Source organism: Aquarana catesbeiana, linkage group LG03 (assembly GCF_042186555.1).
Source record: "Aquarana catesbeiana isolate 2022-GZ linkage group LG03, ASM4218655v1, whole genome shotgun sequence".
Lineage (NCBI taxonomy): Eukaryota > Metazoa > Chordata > Amphibia > Anura > Ranidae > Aquarana > Aquarana catesbeiana.
In genome coordinates, this window is record NC_133326.1 from 681,463,697 (window position 1) to 681,485,770 (window position 22,074).

Sequence of the window (22,074 nt, forward strand, 5' to 3'; positions counted from 1 at the left end):
TACCATATAGCAGTAGGAGGGTCTTTTCATGCGGTTTTGAGAGCAACATTGAAAGATACATAAATCCTTTAAATAACATGCTTGTGGGATGCCTTAAAGTTGGTCCAAATCATTTGGTGGAGGGGGGGGGATTATGGTGTGGGGTTGTTTTTAGCGGTTGATGAAGGGAAATCTTAAGGCACCAGTGAAAGGAAATCTTAAGGCATCAGCATATAAAGACATTTTGGACAATTTCATGCTCCCAACTTTGTGGGAACAGTTTGGGGATGGCCCCTTCATGTTCCAACAGGACTGCACACCAGTGCACCAAGCAAGGTCCATAGAGACAGGGAGTTTGGGGTGGAGGAACTTGACTGTCCTGCACAGAGTCCTGGCCTCAACCCGATAAAACACCTTTGGGATGAATTAGAGCAGAGACTGCGAGCCAGGCCTTCTCATCCAACATCAGTGCCTGACCTCACAAATGTGCTTCTAGAAGAATGGTCAAACATTCCCATAGACACACTCCTAAAACTTGTGAACAGCCTTCCCAGAAGAGTTGAAGCTGCTATAGCTGCAAAGGGTGGGCCAACTCAATATTGAACCCTACAGACTAAGGCTGGGATGCCATTAAATTTCATGTGCGTGTAAAGGCAGGGGTTTCAATATTTTAGACAACATAGTGTATAAGTACCTCTGTCCTATAGGAAAGCTAATTCAGCCTGCTCTGTGCATGGCAACGTCTAAGCTCTATGTAAGGACTCTCAGCCTTGGGTATTCCTTCTTCTCTCCTCAAGTTCTCTACTTCTCTACCTTCTCACACCTCAAGTTCTACAATAAAATTTTGAAAAGACATCTGAGCACTGGACATCTCTTGCATGAAGAATATATGTGAGTGTAACCATCTGGGGACAATTTATCCCAGTTGGGGTTGCCACTTGCACTACATAAGGCCTAACTAAGCAGTGGCACTGCCATAGAATGGTGGAGAGGCTCAGTGTCCTAGCTTACCTAGGTGCAAAAGAATTGACAGCCAAAGAAAACAAAAACTACCTACCTTGTTAAAATAGGACTATGTAAATAAATCATGATTCATGTTTGTCTGGAATATTCCCATTTTATTCATTTTGTTGACAGGTAGTCCCTAAATTATGGTAAGGTTACACTTTAGTCTCTGGGCCTTTTTCGTTACCCCCTTTATTCCAGCTTTTTACAGTGAAGACTCCCATTGTCGAATGCATATCATGGGGCTTAGTGGCATTGTACTTCCAGGAGATGTAATATTGGGAGCCATGTTACCGGTTCGTGTTGCTGATGTCTACCAGTATCTTTCATTCACTTCAAGACCTCCTGCTCCAACCTGTACACTGTAAGTACCACTTCAGGCCAATGTACTTATTACATAAGTATGAGATTTTACCCCATCACCCGTGCTTGCATGCTTGAAATGGAGGCGGAACACATATACCAAAATTGCCTAAGCTTTGTATGCTTGTAGTTCAAGGATGAAATAGTCTTCGGCTGGTCATAAAAGTCTTCCTTACTGGGTCATTTGAGCAGAAGATATCCAACTTGCATGTAAACTTCAACCGCTTTCCAGTTCCTTTATGGGCACCAAAGATATGGAAGAGCTGAGGATTCTTTAGGAAATTGGTAATGTTTTGAGATATAGGTACATGCTGTTTTACTTGGGTCCCTTCCTCTGTAAACACCCCCTGGATGATAGTTGGGTATAAGGTCTGATATCAATAATATAGGTGTTCCAAGATCAATTACCCTTTTGCTTTAGAAATACTAGTTATTTTGCTTAGCTTTCCAGGTTGGCATTTTTATAGATTTTTTTAAAATCAAATTTAAAACCAAAAAAGTTGACTATTTATTCCTGAAAAACAGTATCCTAATAATGTATTTTAACTACTTCAATACAGGGGATTTTCACCCCCTTCCTGCACAGACCAATTTTCAGCTTTCAGCCCTGTTACAATTTGAATGACAATTGTGTGGTCATGCAACACTGTACCCATATCAAATTTTGATAATTTTTTTCCCCACAAATAGAGCTTTCTTTTAGTGGTGTTTGATCACCTCTGCGTTTTTTATTTTTTGTTCTATAAACAAAAAAATTTAGAAAAAATTTTGAAAAAAACACAATATTTTTTACTTTTTGCTATAATAAATATCCCAATAAGAAAAAACAAAAACAAATTTTTTCCTCAGTTTAGGCCGATATGTATTCTTCTACATATTTTTGGTAAAAAAATTGCAATAAGCGTATATTGATTGGTTTGCACAAAAGTTATAGTGTCTACAAAATAGAGGATACATTTATGGCATTTTTATTGTTTTATTTTTTTTTACTAGTAATGGCGGCGATCTGCGATTTTTATCGTGACTGCGATATTGCAGCGGACACTTCGGACACTTTTGACACTATTTTGGCACCATTCACATTTATACAGGGATCAGTGCTATAAAAAATGCAGTGATTACTGTGTAACTGTGGCTGGCTGGGAAGGGGTTAACACAAGGGGGTGATCAAGGGGTTAATTATGTTTCCTAGGGAGTAATTCTAACTGTAGGGGGAGGGGACTCACAAGGGGAGGAGACCGATCCGTGTTCCTCTGTTTTGGGAACACACCATCGGTCTCCTCTGACAGGATATGGATCTGTGTGTTTACACACACAGATCCACGGTCCTGCTGTGTTCATGGGCAATCGAGGCCACCGGCCACGCACATCGGGTGCCTAGTGACGCAGCAGGCGTGCGCACGCCCTCTAGAGGCTCAGGAAGAAAAGACGTCATATGACAGCGGCCCGATGGGACAGAGGGTTCATGCCGCCGTCATATGACTATACATGGTAGGGAAGTGGTTAAGTAATACTGTCAGAACTGAATTTTGGTCCTTTCTGTCAATTCTACCTACAAAACATCCACCTACTATATACAAAATTTAATGGCTTCTCAGATTTTAGTTTGAAAGGTTTATATTAATTAGATAGATAGATAGATAGATAGATAGATAGATAGATAGATAGATAGATAGATAGATAGATAGATAGACAGATAGATCTATAGATATCTATATATATATATATATATATATATATATATATATATATATATATAGATACCGTATTTATCTGCGTATAACACGCACCCCAAGTTTAGGAGGGAATTTTAAGGAAAAAAACTCTTTAAGGAATAAAACTTACATTTAAATGCCCATCAATGCAGCCTTATCAGTGTCCATCTCAAGCCTTGTAGTGTCATTTGCAGCCTTTCAGTGCCATTTGCAGCCTTGCCCAGTGACACTGCAGACTTGTCAGTGTCACTGCAGTTTTTAAATATGGCGCCGCCGAGATACACAGAGCCGGTCCTGTATATCTCGGCGGCTCTCGGCCGCTTTCGGCTCCTCTCGTAGTCCTGTGGGCGAAGCCGAGCGCCGCCGATATATATACATAGCCGAGTGTACTCGGCTAGGCTCGGCTAGCTCCGCCCACAGTCACGCCCAGTCCCTGTGTTATGTCCATCATAGGGCGAGACTGGGCGTGACTGTGAGCGGAGCTAGCCGAACCTAGCCGAGTACACTCGGCTATGTATGTATGTCGGCGGCACTCACTCCTCCGCTCACAGTCAGCAAGGGATCGGCGGGGATTTTCCCATGATTTTAAGGGGAAAAAAGTGTGTGTTATACGCCAATAAATACGGTATATATAGATATATATAGATAGATATATATCTATATATACAGTTGTGCTCATAAGTTTACATACCCTGGCAGAATTTATGATTTCTTGGCCATTTTTCAGAGAATATGAATGATAACACAAAAACTTTTTTCACTCATAGTTAGTTTTTGGCTGAAGCCATTTTTAATCAGTCAACTCTGTTTACTCTTTTTAAATCATAATGACAACAGAAACTACCCAAATGACCTTGATCAAAAGTTTACATACCCTAGTTTCTAATACCGTGTATTGCCCTCTTTAACATCATCGACAGCTTGAAGTCTTTTGTGGTATTTGTGGATGAGGCTCTTTATCTTCTCAGATGGTAAAGCTGTCCATTCCTCTTGGCAAAAAGCCTCCAGTTCCTGTAAATTCTTGGGCTGTCTTGCATGAACTGCACGTTTGAGATCTCCCCAGAGTGGCTCAATGATATTGAGGTCAGGAGACTGAGATGGCCACCCCAGAACCTTCACTTTATTCTGCTGTAGCCAATGACAGGTCGACTTGGTCTTGTGTTTTAGTTTATTGTTCTGTTGGAAAGTCCAAGTACATCCCATGCGCAGCTTCCTGGCTGATGAATGCAAATGTTCCTCCAGTATTTTTTGACAACATACTGCATTCATCTTGCCATCAATTTTGTCCAAATTTCCTGTGCCTTTGTAGCTCACACATCCCCAAAACATCAGCGATCCACCTCCGTGTTTCACAATAGGAACGGTGTACATTTCATCATAGGCCTTGTTGACTCTTCTCAACAATTGTTTATGGTTGTGGCCAAAAAGCTCAATTTAGGTCTCATCACTCCAAATGACTTTGTGTCAGAAGGTTTGAGGTTTGTCTCTGTGCTGTTTGGCGTATTGTAAGTGGGATGCTTTGTGGCATTTGTGTAGTAATGGCTTTCTTCTGGCAACTCGACCATGCAGCCCATCTTTCTTCAAGTGCCTCCTTATTGTACATCTTGAAACAGCCACACCACATGTTTTCAGAGAGCCCTGTATTTCATCTGAAGTTATTTGTGGGTTTTTGTTTTCATCCCAAACAATTTTCCTGGCAGTTGTGGCCGAAATTTTAGTCGGTCTACCTGACCGTGGTTTGGTTTCAACAGAACCCCTTATTTTCCACTTCTTGATTAGAGTTTGAACACTGCTGATTGGCATTCTCAATTCCTTGGATATCTTTTTATATCCCTTTCCTGTTTTATACAGTTCAACTGCCTTTTCCCGCAGATCCTTTGACAATTCTTCTGCTTTCCCTATGACTCAGAATCCAGAAATGTCAGTGCAGCACTGGATGAAAGATGCAAGGGTCTGACGGGAGTCAAGAAACTCATTGACCTTTTATACACACACACTAATTACAAGCAAACAGATCACAGGCGAGGATGATTACCTTTAATAGCCATTTAAACCCCTTTGTGTCAACTTGTGTGCATGTTATCAGGCCAAAATCAACAGGGTATGTAAACTTTTGATCAGGGTCATTTGGGTGGTTTCTAAACACAGTGGATAAATGGCTTCATCCAAACACTAACCATGAGTGAAAGAAAAGTTTTTGTGTTATCATTCATATCCTCTGAAAAATGGCCAAGAAATCATTCTGCCAGAAAAATGGCCAAGAAACCATTCTGCCAGGGTATGTAAACTTATGAGCACAACTATATATCCCCTCCTTAAGTTGATGCCATGACCAACTCCTTGATACAAGATATGCACATATCTCTAACACAGGCATTAACCCTTCATAAATGTTTCTACATATGTTAACATTTTTTTTCTTTCCACAAGGCTTCACTTTGGCTATTTCCAGCAGCTTCAAGCCCTGTTATTTTCCGTAGAAGAGATAAACAGAAATGAGGACCTTCTACCCAATATAACCTTGGGGCTCCAGTGGTATGACACTTGTGGGGTGATACCTGTGAACACAGCCGCAACTTTACAAGTACTAACTGGACTCGATGTGGCCATCCCCAATTATCAATGTCTACACAATGCTCCTCTCAGCGCTTTTATTGGCTCCGCTTCCTCCACCCACTCTATAGCTGTTGCCAATATTCTGGGGCTCTATCGTTACCCTCAGGTAACACGCTGTATTCTGTAAAAAAAAGTTTGGCTGGTGTAAAGGGAAGCCATACAAAGAGAATACAACTCTGTACAGCTTTGCCTGGTTATCACACTGATATTTTGACTTCACTATTTCTTGAGTGCCAGAGCCAGAATCTTTCAAGTTCAGTATTCAAGTTGTGTATTCAAGCATATTTTGCTCAGAGTAATAGAAAAAAACAGGAGTACCAGTCAAAAGGCTGAGAGGCCAAAAAAGTTTATTTTGTCATAAAACTTTAAAAGGATACATTTTGGAAGTTCTAAGGGGTCCCTACATCAGTACTAAATGAACACGAATAAGTATAATAAATATATTTACTATATTGAATCAATATTTTTAATTATTATTATTATTATTATTATTATACAGGATTTATATAGCGCCAACAGTTTGCACAGCACTTTACAACATGAGGGCAGACAGTACACTTACAATACAAATCAATACAGGAGAGATCAGAGGGCCCTGCTCGTTAGAGCTTACAATCTAGAAGGGAGGGTCAAGTGGAAACAAATAGCGAAGGACACGTTTCTGTAATATACAGGAAGTGCTACAACAGCACTGACATTTACAAAAGAAAACAGTTTTAAAATTGTCAGCAAATAACATTTGCCAGATTGTCAGCTTCTTCCAAAAAAAAAAGCACACAGACTCTTCCAAGGATCTCTCATGTATTTTGGAGGGGTGTGTTTGCTATTTTTTTTTTGTAACTGTCATTTTTGAGTAGCACATTGTAAACAAAAATGAACAAAAGTTTGCATATAGTCTCCCCTAAAAGACTCTGGTATGAATTTTAAGAGGGTATCTCATGAAAAACAAAGTGCGAAGACCCCCATGAAATCCATATCAAACCCTTAATCCCAGCATGCCATCTGCCTGGACAGGATAGGGGAGATGAGTGGACACCCCTCTGAACCATACCAGGCCATGTGTCCTCAACATCAGAGTATGCCTGGTAAAGTACCTTGCCCACATGTTGATGAGGACAAGGGCCTCTTCCCCACAACCCTGGCCAGTGGTTGTGGAGATCTGCTGGCAGGGGGATTATCAGAATATGGAACATTTTTAACATTTAGTAAAAGGGGGGGCCCATATACCCCCACCCACTTAATGAATGAATATAGGGTACATAGTACCCCGAATCATTTACAAAAAAAAGAAAATGTAACCTAAAAAAAAAACCCTACTGAAACACTTGACCTTAGAAACATAAAAATCACCAACAAAATGTCCCTCGTTGTAAATTGATTATTACTCAGAATGAAGAACTATGTGTGATACTGCGCCACGAAATGTACAAGGCAGGTAAAAAAATTAACAAATGTATAAGTAATAGAGAATTGCTGCCCCTACATAATACTACCACCTAGATGGAGTAAAAATGTATTGATTGGGGAGGGTGTAGGTGTGGCGCTATTCCTCTTAAGGAGACCTAATTAAGGTGCTTGAAGTCCTGCAAATGTGTTCAGAAGTTAAAAACTATATATATATATATATATATATATATATATATATATATATATATATATATAAATATAACAAAAAAAATAATGTAATGGATTTGTGCTGAAAGTGTTGCACCTGCTACAAAGTGCAGTTTAAGATACCTTTAAAGTGGATAAGAAGACGTTAATTAAAGTGATAGGTGCTTGTGTGTTGTACCCTCTGCAATGTGCAGGATGCCTTAAAGAGTGAATGAAAACTAGTGCTGGTGCTGATGGCGCGTATGAGAATAATATCCTCACATGCTCATACACTTGGTAATTATTCCTTATATGTGAAAAAAAACAGGTGTTTGACCCTCTGTTACAACATGCTTCTGTGTTGCACCCTCTGCAAAGTGCAGGATGCCTTCAAAAGTGTATGAAAAACCTAGTGCTGGTGCTGATGGCGCGTGTGAGAATAATATCCCCACGTGCTCACACACGGGTTGATTATTCCTTGTATGTGAAAAAAAGAGAGGTGTATTGGCCCTCTATTACAACGTCCCAATTAGCAGGTGCAACACTTTCAGCACAAATCCATTACATTACTCAGAATGCCCGCCTCTCAGAGACTCGCCGAAAGAAAAAAAGAAACTCAGCACACATGACCGTTCCCAATGTTACACAAAGCCAAATGACATCTCCTTGAGCTGTCTTCAGCTATGTAAAGGAAAGAATAAGGATAGTGGTGACATACTGTAAATTATTGCCCAAATAGGGCCAAACACCCCTATTTAGGCACTGAAGTGACCCCTCTGATTTCTCCCATTTAAACCCAATGCTTACTTAACAACCATTGACAGCCGCAATCTGTCACATTCTCCCATGCCGAACGCCCTAAACAATTAGATTTGGGATAAATGTCCAAACAGCCAGTGTTCGATCCAGACTTACGTTTGGACCAAACGTTAAGCTCATTCCTTGCTGGTAGCAGTAGAGTTTTCTAAAGCCTTTGGAAGGTATCAAAGACATCCAAAAAGCTTGCATCTTTAGTAACTCAGGTTTGCCAGTAAAAGGGTATCACCTAAACGCCAAATTTTTATTAGCACATTCTAAAACCTATCTTAGTCAAAAGGTCCAGAAGGGCATCTGACTAACCAAAACCCTCAGAGAATGTGGGACAGGTAAAATTTAACCATTTTCGAGGTAAACCCGGCTAATAAAGAAAAACAGGGACAGTGGGTGGGGAATTGGTTTAGGTTTTTACTCTCCACTCCTCACACACCTAAAAGTTATGACAACTCCAATAATACAGACAGCCCAGCCATTAATGTTCTAATAGCGCTGCAATATGTATTCAATATTACTGGTTGACCCTTGCAGTATGCCAGTAAAGCACTGTAATGGGGTGGACAACATTTACTATCTGTATTGTACAGTCTCTATGGGAAAGCAGTGTTGTCACTCAAGTCTGCACTCCTGATTTGGACTACATAAACTTTGCACTCTGTGCATCTCCATAAACTGGGTGGGGGTGGGGATTCTGTAGTTATTGTAGTTCACAGAAGATAGTTGGGAAGGCAGATAACGTTGTTTGAGCTTTCAGCTCAGGGTAAATGAAGGTACTCTGCCAAGCTTCCAGCAGAAAGGGTTCCATTTACTTTTTAACCAAGGGCTCTCCAGAGTTATGTAAGTTATTAAAATAAGCCAATTTTTATTGCCAACCGAAGATCACAATGTCTCGGTAAATGGCATACTTGATGTTACTTAATGGTAATATTAATGCAAATTAAAGCACATGAAGGAATTCACTTCTCTTAACTTTTCTTGAATAGGTCAGTCATTATGCCACAAGCTCCCTCTTGAGTGACCGTAAAAAATTTCCTTCCTTCTTTCGAACTGTTCCAAGTGATGCATTTCAATCCAAGGGCCTAGCTAATCTAGTTTTGCATTTTCATTGGATATGGATTGGTCTTCTGGCGGTGGACAATGACTACGGACAACAAGGAATTCAGCTGGTCAAACAGGAGATTACCAAGGCTGGAGCCTGTGTGGCCTTCACCGAGAATATTTTGACCAGCAAGCAAGATCGCAATGCTCCACAAATTGTCAAAGTTATAAAGCAGTCAGTGGCCAGAATTATTGTTGTGTTTGCTCCTGGTCTTGATTTGCTGCCAATTCTTGATGAAATGACAAAACAAAACATCACTGGAAAAGCATTTGTTGCCAGTGAAGGGTGGTCCACAACTACTTTACAGAATATGGGGGCCTTTGCTCATCTCCTTGTTGGAACAGTTGGTTTTGCTTTTTACAGTGAGGGCATTCCAGGGTTTCCTCAATATCTTTACAAGATCCATCCTAATATGACTTTGGGAGGAAACCTGGTGAAGTCATTTTGGGAGGAAGCATTCAGCTGCAAGTTTCTGAATAGTAAGAATTTGCTAATCCAAGAAAAAGTTTGCACTGGAGAAGAGAGTCTAGACAGTGTCAAGAACAGCTACAATGATGTCTCCAATTTACGGGTGGCCTACAATATCTACACCGCAGTTCATGTTGTGGCCAAAGCTTTGCAGGATCTCCAAAACTGCCACAAAGCTGGAGGTCCATTCTCTCATGGAAGTTGTGCAAATATGCACAGTTTTACCTCCTGGCAGGTAATCTCATATTAGTACTTCAATATATACACTAATGGCCAAAAGCATGTGGACACCTGACCATTACCTTATATTAGATTGTTGAACTATACAAAACCATGGGCATTATTACAGCCTCCCCTCATTTGATAGGACTTTCTACAAAATGTTGTAGTGTGTCTGGGCCAATTCAGCCAGAAGAGTATTTGTGAGGTCAGGTACAGATGTGGGGCACAAATAACTGTCTCACAATTGGCATTCCAATTCACCCCAAAGGTGTTTAAGAGGGTTGAGGTCAGGGCTCTGCGCAGACCACTTAGTGGAACAGAAAAGAACCTTCCCAAACCTGTTACCACAGGGTTAAAGAACACAATTGCCCTAAATGCTGAAATAATAGTACCCTTTTCTGGAAACCCCTGAACTGAATCCTTGTGAAGGGTGTTTGCATGCTTTTGGCCAGATAGTGTAGATGAATGGCCATTTAGCGCAGAAAGATATACATAGATTTTTCTAATTTAGTACAGTTGGATATTCTGGATGTATAGGAAGTATACTGAATGATGTTCTTGGAGTTACTGCTGAATGATCTTCTAGGGTTGATGTAAGATGCCATTTTGTATTAAAAGCCCTCCTACATTTTTATTTCTGTCTCTTTACCATTTAGATGGACTCTGCCTCTCTAGATATCCTGGTGACCATTGTCACCAAGACAGAAAGTGTTGGGAAAGCCAAATTTCTAGAGTGGTTACCATTAAAGGAATAGAGGAGAAAGGAAATGAAAGGAAATCTCCCAAACAGGGCATGGACGAAAAAAAAACCCCAAAAAATAAAAACAAAAACAAAATGTTTTAGATGTACATATTCTTTAAAGGAAAACTTTTGCACAATTTGCTGCACAAAGCTTTATTTGTCATTTACTGTTAATAATGATCTTTCCGTTTTAAAACAGAGCCACTGTCAATTTTGAAAACTTTCACTGGGAAGGTTAATAGAATGTATTGCATACCCTGTTGGTTTACAGAATGCACCCTACCACCCCTCCCAGTTGCAGCCACTCCATAAGGGGTCCACGGGCACCGCCCCCCTAATCCATGTGCCCGGCCCCTAATCTACATATAATGTTTTTTTTTGAAGCACGTGATTAGAGCCTGAGTCTTTAATTGGCTTAAAAAAAGTAAGTACATATTCATTGTTGCATTCCTGATTCTCCTCCCAGCCAATCAGGAAGCGGGTCTTAGGACCCAATTTGCAAAGAGGAGAAGTATCATATTGGCTGGGAGCAGGGGGGAGGCGTAGAAGAGGAGACGCAGGGGAAAGCAGCCAAAGCCTATGGCCTGGATGGGGTAAGTGCAGGGCTTATGGATGGGTGAGCGATGGGGGTGGGGTTTTTGATGGTCCGACTGACCGATCGACCTACTGAGCAACGGGGGGCTTTGACCGAATGACCGATCGACTGACCGAATAAACAGGGGGTCAGGTGATTTCTTCGCTCCAAAAAAATAGAGCACTAGCTGCCACTGTCCCCTCCCCCAACCATCTTCCCTATGTAACTGGCTCACATTTCATGTATTTCCTGCAATAGGAGATTCATTGCTGCAATAGGGGATTCGTTGCTGGCGAGATCTTCTCTAAGACACACCCACTTGTCAAGGGATGCACAAATGTCATTATAATGGGGGATTTTAATTATCCAGATATAGACTGGGCAGACGTCTAAGGCTCGCAATTTCCTAAATGTCTTGCAGGAAAATGTATTAGGTCAGATGGTAAATGCACCAACAAGAAACAATGCATTACTAGAACGACTGATTACTAACAACACAGACCTGAGTGCGGATGTAGAAATACTGGGCAGCTTAGGAAACAGTGATCACAGGTCAATTAGTTTCAGCATAAATCACAGAAATAGGAAACCCAAGGGTAATACATGTACAAAGAATTTCAAAAAAGCCAACTTCCCTAAACTGAACTCTTTTCTAGATTATATTAAATGGGATAATATTCTAGGAACAAAAAACACAGAGGAAAAATGGGAGTGCTTTAAGAGCATACTAAATAAAGGTATTGGCCAGTGCATTCCAACAGGAAATACGTTTAAAAAAGACAAAATAAATCATAGGTGGCTAAACTCCAATGTACAAATGCATATAAAAGCAAAAGAAAAGACCTTCAAAAAATATAAGGCTAAGGGCTCATTGTCAGCATTCCAACATTAAAAAGAATGCAATAAGAAATGTAAGAGTGAAATCCTTTAAGTGGCTCCTTTAAGTGGGATAGCAGGCGCACGTGCGCCGCACTGCGGGGGTGCCAATGCTCGTGACCGGCGGTCTGAAAGACCGCTGGCCACGAGCGATCGCGGGCACAAGAGGCAGAACAGGGACGTGTATAAATACACAAATCCCTATTCTGTGAGGAGAGGATATGCAGATCGTAATTTCCAGATAGCTAGGAACCACAATCTGTCATCTCTTATAGTCAATCCCCTCCCCCTACAGTTATAACACACAGTCAGGGAACACAGTTAACCCCTTGATCGCCCCCTAGTGTTAACCCCTTCCCTGCCAGTGACCTTATTACAGTAATCAGTGCATTTTTATAGCACTGATCGCTGTATAATTGACAATTGTCCCAAAAATGTGTCAAAAGTGTCCGATGTGTCCGCCATAATGTCGCAGTCTCGATAAAAATCTCAGATCGCCGCCATTACTAGTAAAAAAAATAATAATAAAAATGCCATAAATCTATCCCCTTTTTTGAAAACGCTATCACTTTTGCGCAAACCAATCAATATATGCTTATTGCGATTTTTATTACCAAAAATATGTAGAAGAATACATATTGGCCTAAACTGAGAATAAAAATTAGCTTTTTTTAAAAAAAATTGGGACTATTTACTATAGCAAAAAGTACAAAATACTGTTTTTTTTCAAAATTGTTGCTTTTTTTGTTTATAGCGCAAAAAATAAAAACCGCAGAGATGATTAAATACCACCAAAAGAAAGCTCTATTTGTGGGAAAAAAAGGACGTCACTTTTGTTTGGGTACAGCGTCGCATGACCGTGCAATTGTCAGTTAAAGCGACGCAGTGCCGTATCGCAAAATATGGCCTGGTCATTGAGCAGCCAAATCTTCCTGGGCTGAAGTGGTTAAGGAACTCAGGCAGGTGTTAACAAGACCATTGTTCCTAATTTGTATGTACAGTTTACTAACTGGAATGGTACCAGCTGATTGGAGAAAAGCCAACGTGGCACAAATATATATCCGCGGGAATTACAGGCCAGTTAGCCTAACATCAAAGTATGCAAGCTATTGGAGGGGATGATAAGGGACTATATACAAGATTTTAGTAATGAAAGCAGTATCATTAGTAGTAAACAGCATGGATTCATGAAGAATTGTTCTTGCCAGACCAATCTATTAACCTTCTATGAAGAGGTGAGCTGCCATCTAGATAAAGGAAGGCCTGTAGACGTGGTGTACGAACACAAGTTACTCGCTAGTGGGAGAACCTCTGGGTGAATTTACAATGGAAAAGGACCTGGGGGTCCTAGTAGATGACAGGCTCCACAATGGCATACAATGCCAGGTGGCTGCAAGCAAAGGCAAATAAATATTGGCATGCATTAAAAAGGGGATTCGTTCCAGAGGTAAAACAATAATTCTCCCACTCTACAAGACTCTGGTCCGGCCGCATCTTGAGTATGCTGTCCAGTTCTGGGCACCAGTTTTCAGAAAGGATGAGAGTTCAGAGAAGGGCAACAAAGCCAATTAAGGGACTGGAGCACCTCAGCTATCGGGAAAGACTACAAGCATTGAAATTATTCTCTCTGGAGAAGAGACGCTTGAGAGGGGATATGATATTGATGTACAAATACCGTACTGGTGACCCTGGCATAGGAAAAATACTTTTCAGTGAAAGATAATTTAAAAAGACACGCAGCCATTCACTAAAATTGGAAGAGAAGTGGTTTAACCTTAAACTGCGTAGAGGGATCTTTACTGTCAGAACGGTAAGGATGTGGAATTCTCTTCCACAAGCAGTGGTATCAGCAGGGAGAACCGATAGTTTAAAAAAAAACTATTAGATATGCACCTTAACGACCACAACATACAGAGGTATACAATGTACTATTGACATAAGCACATACAGTCAGGTCCATAAATATTGGGACATCGACACAATTTTAATCTTTTTGGCTCTATACGCCACCATAATGGATTTAAAATGAAACGAACAAGATGTACTTTAACTGCAGACTTTCAGCTTTAATTTGAGAGTATTTACATCCAAATCAGGTGAACGGTGTAGGAATTACAACAGTTTGTATATGTGCCTCCCACTTTTTAAGGGACCAAAAGTAATGGGACAATTGGCTGCTCAGCTGTTCCATGGCCAGGTGGGTGTTATTCCCTCATTTTCCCATTTACAAGGATCAGATAAAAGGTCAAGAGTTAATTTCAAGTGTGCTATTTGTATTTGGAATCTGTTGCTGTCAACTCTCAATATGAGATCCAAAGAGCTGTCACTATCAGTGAAGCAAGCCATCATTAGGCTGAAAAAACAAAACAAACCCATCAGAGAGATAGAAAAAAACATTAGGTGTGGACAAATCAACTGTTTGGAACATCCTTAAAAAGAAAGAACGCACCGGTGAGCTCAGCAACACTAAAAGACCTGGAAGACCACGGAAAAGAACTGTGGTGGATGACCGAAGAATTCTTTTCCTGGTGAAGAAAACACCCTTCACAACAGTTTGCCAGATCAAGAACACTCTCCAGGAGGTAGGTGTATGTGTGTCAAAGTCAAAAATCAAGAGAAGACTTCACCAGAGTGAATACAGAGGGTTCACCACAAGATGTAAACCATTGGTGAGTTTCAAAAACAGGAAGGCCAGATTAGAGTTTGCCAAACAACATCTAAAAAAACCTTCACAGTTCTGGAATAACATCCTATGGACAGATGAGACCAAGATCAACTTGTACCAGAGTGATGGGAAGAGAAGAGTATGGAGAAAGAAAGGAACTGCCTATGATCCAAAGCATACCACCTCATCAGTGAAGCATGTTGGTGGTAGTGTCATCGCGTGGGCATGTATGGCTGCCAATGGAACTGGTTCTCTTGTATTTATTGATGATGTGACTGCTGACAAAAGCAGCAGGATGAATTCTGAAGTGTTTTGGGCAATATTATCTGCTCATATTCAGCAAAATGCTTCAGAACTCATTGGACAGCGCTTCACAGTGCAGATGGACAATGACCCGAAGCATACTGTGAAAGCAAACAAAGAGTTTTTTAAGGGAAAGAAGTGGAACGTTATGCAATGGCCAAGTCAATCACCTGACCTGAATCTGATTGAGCATTCATTTCACTTGCTGAAGACAAAACTGAAGGGAAAATGCCCCAAGAACAAGCAGGAACTGAAGACAGTTGCAGTAGAGGCCTGGCAGAGCATCACCAGGGATGAAACTCAGCGTCTAGTGATGTCTATGTGTTCCACTCTTCAGGCTGTAATTGACTGCAAAGGATTTGCAACCAAGTATTAAAAAGTGAAAGTTTGATGGATGATTGTTAATCTGTCCCATTACTTTTGGTCCCTTACAAAGTGGGAGGCACATATACAAACTGTTGTAATTCCTACACCGTTCACCTAATTTGGATGTAAATACCCTCAAATTAAAGCTGGAAGTCTGCAGTTAAAGCACATCTTGTTCGTTTCATTTCAAATGCATTGTGGTGGTGTATAGAGCCAAAAAGATTAGAATTGTGTCGATGTCCCAATATTTATGGACCTGACTGTATACACACACACACATATACATCATAGAACTGGATGGACTGGTGTCCTTTTTCAGCCTCACCAACTATGTAACTATGTAAACCTCAGGTTTGCCCACTATTACAATGAGATAGCCCAGGTAATGCCATGTACCTGAGAGAGTTCAAGATGATTCATTGAGGCCGACATGACCTTCCTGACAAATGAATATAATGAAGGATGATCCTCCTATTGAGGTGGGACTAAGTCAGAAGAACCCCTGAAATAATATTCAGATCTCAGAGAACTCCTGCAAAAATGTATTCATTGGAGGTCTTAGTTGATCAGTGGAAAGAACGTCCCCTTAAAGTGGTGGCCAGAATGTCATCCTTGTAGACAGCTAAAAAGATCATTGGTGTCATGTAGCTGGGTCTGCCAAGTGGCATTAGATACGGAACTATGCAGGCACCATCAGATAGGAGGTCAATCAGCCACAGCCCAATAAAACCCCAAGCAACCTCTGGAGGAACCCTGGGGTCCCACAGAACCCTAGTTGAGAAAAGCTGAACTACATTGAGAATGGACATTGTGAAACAATCAGTCAATTCTTCATAGCAGAGAAAGTACAGTATATAGTTTACCTAGGGGGTTTGAACTGGATTTACACTTTAAAGGCCAAGGGGCAAAACAATATGTTATAGCTGTAATCTTACTACTTAGTTTTACCTAGTTATAATAAGGGAAATAATGCTGCTGGTACAGTGGTATATGTGTGGCATGGTATAAATAAAATAATTGTGTTTTAAAAGCTACACCATTGTAAGCATACAAACAACATTCTCCTTTTTTCTTCATTGTACAGCTGCTGTATTATATGAAGAGGGTGAGGGTCACTTTGAGCAGTGGGAGAGAGCTTTACTTTGATGAGAATGGAGACCCACCAGCCATCTATGACATTGTAAACTGGCAGATGACCCCAGAAGGAACTATAAGACAGGTCAAGGTTGGAAGTTATGACACCACAGCTGCTTTTAGTCAGGTCTTCATCATCAACTCCAGCCTTTTGTTGTGGGCCACAGAAGACCAAGGGGTAAGTAAGGTCAAAGTGAATACCAGGCACATACTAAGCCAAAAACTTTCATTCTTCATTTTGGAGAGAACAGATGTTTTTATTTCTGTCTGAGTTGCCGTCACTTCCTGACAGGTAAAACATTGAGCAGGACAGGAACAGTGTTGCCAACCTCCCAGATTGAAATTTACTGACAAGACACCCACAATTTACTGGCACAGCCAAGTTTTTACTGGCCTTTTCAAAAGTTACAAAATTACAGTTCTAAGTGCAAATTTCACTATTTAGTCTACAAACAAGTAAAATATGCAATTAGCAATATGATTTAAGGTAGATATTAAGGCAAAAAAACACATTTCTTATTTTACTTTCAATATAATAAGTAAGTAGCTCAGGAACAGGACTCAGAAGGGCAAGAAATTCTAATGGGCGGCACACACACATGAATGTGACTCTCACAATGACACTGACAGCAGTGTGCAGCAGCACAGGTGATGATGACACTTCGCCGACATGACACATCTCCTCCTGAGTCACAGTGACAGTCTCTATCCACGCCAGGTGGTCCCTTCAGTCCACTCCAGTCCAAACAGCACTGACAGTCCCACTCCCGTCTTGCCTTGCTCCCATCCCGCAGACCCGCACACAAGACATCACACGACATGCTCAGGCACTGCCTCTGCCAGATTCACCCTCACTGGTGCTAGCTGAACACACTGTAGCAGGCACTGAGATGGTCTCGGCCTAACCCAAACCGGAACTGCGCATGCGCAGTTCTGAGCCGAGTGTCATAGTCATATTTTTTACTGCCAACCTTTTCCTGTTACTGGCATTTACTGACAAGAGAAAAGGGCCCGTTTTTTACTGGCTGCCACTGGACAGGAATGAGAGGACATTTTCTAACAGAGTTTTGGATAGCAGAAAAAAACAATCTTGCTTCATTCTATGAATCAATTCTTCATTCTTCTAACACTAGGGAAAAAAATGTGGCTGAACACTTTAAGGACCTTTGTTTAAGGGCTTTATGCTTGTATTGATGGCATGATTTTGCTTTGAGATGCTACCAGATCATTTAAAATACATTGACAGGTGCCCTTGATCTGCAGTTGACCTCCTTCTGAGCTGTATTTGACCTGCTTCAAATGGGTTTTGCATTCCTATGCGCTTGTATGGGTATGCAAAACTCGCCTGAAAGCCCATTGACACAGTCCTTAAATGCATTTTTTAATTCACATCTGCAATTTTTTTCAACTAATTTAATTTATTACTATTGCTTTTTAAAGCTAGAATTCAGGAACAATGCAAAACTTCTTGTTTTTGTCCAGTTATAGTTAAAGCAGAACTTTACACCCTAAAATGACTTTGAGTCTCTGACTCTGCTACCACCTCCGAGGTAATAATACATGTTTTTCTGAGGTTATGAGAAGTAATTTCTTGTGGGGTTTTTTTAGTTTTTTTTTTACAGTGGCTCCACCTCACCACCATTCTGCCCTAGTTCAGAACAATCATTTTCTGGCAGGTCCTGGGATAGTCTAGTGCAAGGTCTCTCAAAAAGGGTTCCTCCAGAGGTTACCAGGGGTTCCTTGAGCAATGAGCATGTTCTGCCTCTCAGATAAGTTCCCAATGACGCCATTAATCTTTTTGGCAAACTATAAATGAGTACATCTTCCCAATGACCACAAGTGTAAGGAGAATTCTTCCCGCTGACCATCACACTAATGTATCAAGAGTTGTAGATAAAGATCTTTTTTAGCAGGGGTTCCTTGGGACTGGAAATTTATTTCAAGCGTTCCTCTATGTTGAAAGGGTTGAGAAAGGCTGATCTAGTGAAATTTCCCAGGATGCTGACAGAGCCCACTCACAGAGAAGCTCGGGAATGTTAGCTACCATGTCATTAAAGGACAGGCTGCTTGAAACCAGGAGAAGTAGCTGGTTGAAGATGACCAAAGTGGTAGCATGGGATGAAGGCTCTGAAACACAAGCAACAAATGGCTGCAGGACAATTTGCAAATAGAAGCAAACAAGCTACATACACATACAAAACATATGTTTTCTGTTTTATCTCCCAATGGATTTGTAATGGTTCCAACCTTTCCTAGAATACATATACCTCTTAAAGTTAGTGGAGTCACTCTGCTATCTAGTGGTTGAGCACTACGTCTTCCTAGGTCAGCTCCCTGATTACCACATTACTATACATGGAAGGTGAATTCATTAGTCAGGTACTACATGTCAACTGTCTGTCCGTGCAGTGTTGAAAATGTGTGTAAATCACAAGCTTGCTGTAAAGAAGGACTTACCCTTTGGTAAGTAATATAAGTATGTACTGTATTTGTTTCATGTACGTATTCAGCTACTTGCCTGGAGTTTTGCATCTACCAAAATAACCTATAACCTTCAGAGTGGATAAAAATTAAACCTATGCTTTTTTCCCTACTCCTCTCTGTTTTGGGATATGAGTTATTCCAGAAACCTGCATTTTATTTCCATTGATTTTTTAGGTTCTTGTGTCCATTAATTTTCTAGGTTCCTGTGTCAGTATGCAGTGAGAGTTGTCAACCAGGATATAGAAAAGCTGTTAGAAGTGGACAGTCTGCGTGTTGCTTCCAGTGTGTCCCCTGCCCACAAGGAGAAATCTCCAACCAAACTGGTAAGCTAAAAGTGGAACTAAAGCCGCAGCAGGTCTCCAGTGCATTTGCCAAAAGATGAAAGTACGGAAGTGAGTTCTGGTGTTTCCAAGTAAAGGGTTCTGTTAATACTACAGCATACAAAAATGTTTTAGACAAGCGTGTTCTTCCAGGCTTGTGGTAACAGTTTGGTGAATGCCCTCTCTGGTTCACTATGGCTGAGTAAAATATGATTTCTCTAATCTTCCTCTTGACAATACCCCACAGATTCTCTGTGGGGTTTCGGTCAGACGAGTTTGCTGGCCAATCAAACAGTGATACCATGATCATTAAACCAGGTATTGGTACTTTTGGCAGTGTGGGCAAGTGGCAAGTCCTGCTGGAAAATGAAATCAGCATCTCCATAAAGCTGGTCAGCAGAGGGAAGCATGAAGTGCTGTAGAATTTCCTGGTAGAGGGCTGCGCTGACTTTGGACTTGATAAAACACAGTGGACCAACACTCAATCATCACGGACTGTGGAAAATTTTGCGTTTCTTATGGAAATCAAGGTCACAGAGTCTGGAGGAAGAATCCAAGTTGCATGCGGTCCAGTGTGAAGTTTGCACAGTCAGTGATGATTTGGGGAGCCATGTCATCTGCTGGTGTTGGTCCAATGTGTTTTATCAAGACCTCTAGCAGGAAACTCTAAAGCACTTCATGCTTCCCTCTGCTGACCAGCTTTATGGAGATGTTGATTTCATTTTCCAGCAGGACGTGGCACCTGCCCACACTGCCAAAAATAACAATACCTGATTTAATGAACATGGTATCACTGCGCTTGATTGGCCAGCAAACTCGTCTGACCTAAACTGCATTGATGCAGTAGTTCATGCAAAAGGAGCCATTACCATGTATTGAATGCATACTATACTGTATATGGACATACTTTTCAGTAAGCCAACATTTCTGTATTAAAATTCTTTTATTTTTTTGGTCTTATGCAATATTCAATATTTTTGAGATACAGAATTTTGGATTTTCACTAGCTGTAAGCCATAATCATCAAAATGAAAAAAAAAATGCTTGAAATATATCACTCTGTGTGTAACGCATCTACATAAAATACACGAGTGCAACTTTTTTAATTGAATTACTAAAATAAATTAACTTTTTGACAATATTCTAATTTTATGAGATGCACCTGTATACCTGTATATACTATACTGTACATATCCTTTTTTTGGTTTCCCAGTTAGCACCAGTCTAAAACATCTCTTCTCATACAAGTTCAGATTCCATGTGTAACAGCTTAGGTTTTGGAACTAAACAGGCATGCAGTAAGTTATTTCATATATGTTGCAGATTCTCTTGATTGCCTGAAGTGTTCATGGAGTGAGTGGCCAAATCTGGAGAAATCCAAGTGCCTTAAAAAACAACTTGAGTTCCTTTCTTTCAATGACCCATTAGGGTCAACTTTGGCAGCCATATCTGTTGTGTCATCCATAGCTCCTAAATTAATTTTGAGACTTTTTACACGTAACAGATCCACTCCCATAGTAAAAGCCAACAACTTCTCCCTAAGTTGTCTTCTCCTGGTGTCTCTTTCTCTTTGTTTTCTTTGTTCTTTGGCTTTTATTGGGTACCCTCAACCAGAGAAATGTCTTATACGTCAAGTTGCATTTGGCTTGGTTTTTACTCTGTGCATTTCTTGTATTTTGGCCAAAACCATTATGGTGGTATTTGCTTTCATGGCAACAAGACCAGGGAGCTCGCTAAAAAAATGGACCAATCCTCGTGTATCTTATATGATTATTTTAGTAGGCTTCTTAATCCAGTTCCTACTTTGCATGACATGGTTGTTTATGGCTCCACCTTTTCCGCAATACAACACTCAAAGCAAAACTATGTTTATCATCATTGAGTGTAATGAGGGCTCTTCTATTGCCTTCTGGACCATGCTAGGTTACCTATTTCTCCTGGCCACCATTAGTTTTGTTGTTGCCTTCCTGGCTCGGAGACTCCCTGACAGCTTCAATGAAGCCCAGTTTATTACCTTCAGCATGCTGGCCTTTCTCAGTGTATGGATATCTTATATCCCAGCATCTTATAGTGCCCATGGAAAATACACGGTAGCCATGGAGATTTTTGCCATCTTGACCTCTAGTTGGGCTCTGATCATCTGTATGTTTCTTCCTAAATGTTTCATAATTTTGTTCAGACCTGACATTAACTCTAGAGAATATCTTATGAGAAAAGACAGAAGACAATAGAACTATTATGGAGTGTTCCTTTATCTCTTTATTTTAACGAGTCAAGCTTCCTTAGGTCACTGTTATCCATTTTCTTAGACTGTAAAAGTACCTTGGCAAATGTATGAAATTTAGAGCATCTTGCTCCCGCTCCAGCCACTTTATATTCTCTGATGTCCTCACTGTCCATCTGTATAACTTTGCTTTATCAACATTATTCAATAAAGATGTTTACAGAACAATATGGATTGTACAACATGCTAATAACCCATCACATCCAATAAGATATCAGCCTACTGAGGTCAGCTCAGAGATACTGTAGGAATAATGTGATTTGGCAGCTTGGTGTGCACAGAATTAGTCAGGAGCTTTAGCAGAAAATAGACTATGGTACAATGTTTTAAAATTTGACTTGTGGGCAAGGCATGATTTGTGTGTAATAAAGAAAACCATTTTTTCTCCCATATTTCCTATTCCCTTAATGATCAAGGACAAAACAAATTTTAACACAGAAATCAAGTTTTGCA

General features: G+C 40.5%; 1 protein-coding gene across 1 annotated transcript; it reads left to right on the forward strand.

Annotated features, from left to right (window-relative positions):
• The first annotated feature begins 1,223 nt into the window (after nt 1-1,223).
• Nucleotides 1,224-21,568, forward strand: LOC141134114 (extracellular calcium-sensing receptor-like). Its single transcript, XM_073623699.1, has 6 exons — nt 1,224-1,348; nt 5,493-5,784; nt 9,068-9,886; nt 16,484-16,711; nt 19,217-19,340; nt 20,661-21,568. Exons 1-6 carry the CDS (start codon nt 1,224-1,226, stop codon nt 21,566-21,568), a joined length of 2,496 nt encoding a protein of 831 aa, XP_073479800.1.
• Nucleotides 21,569-22,074: the final 506 nt, after the last annotated feature.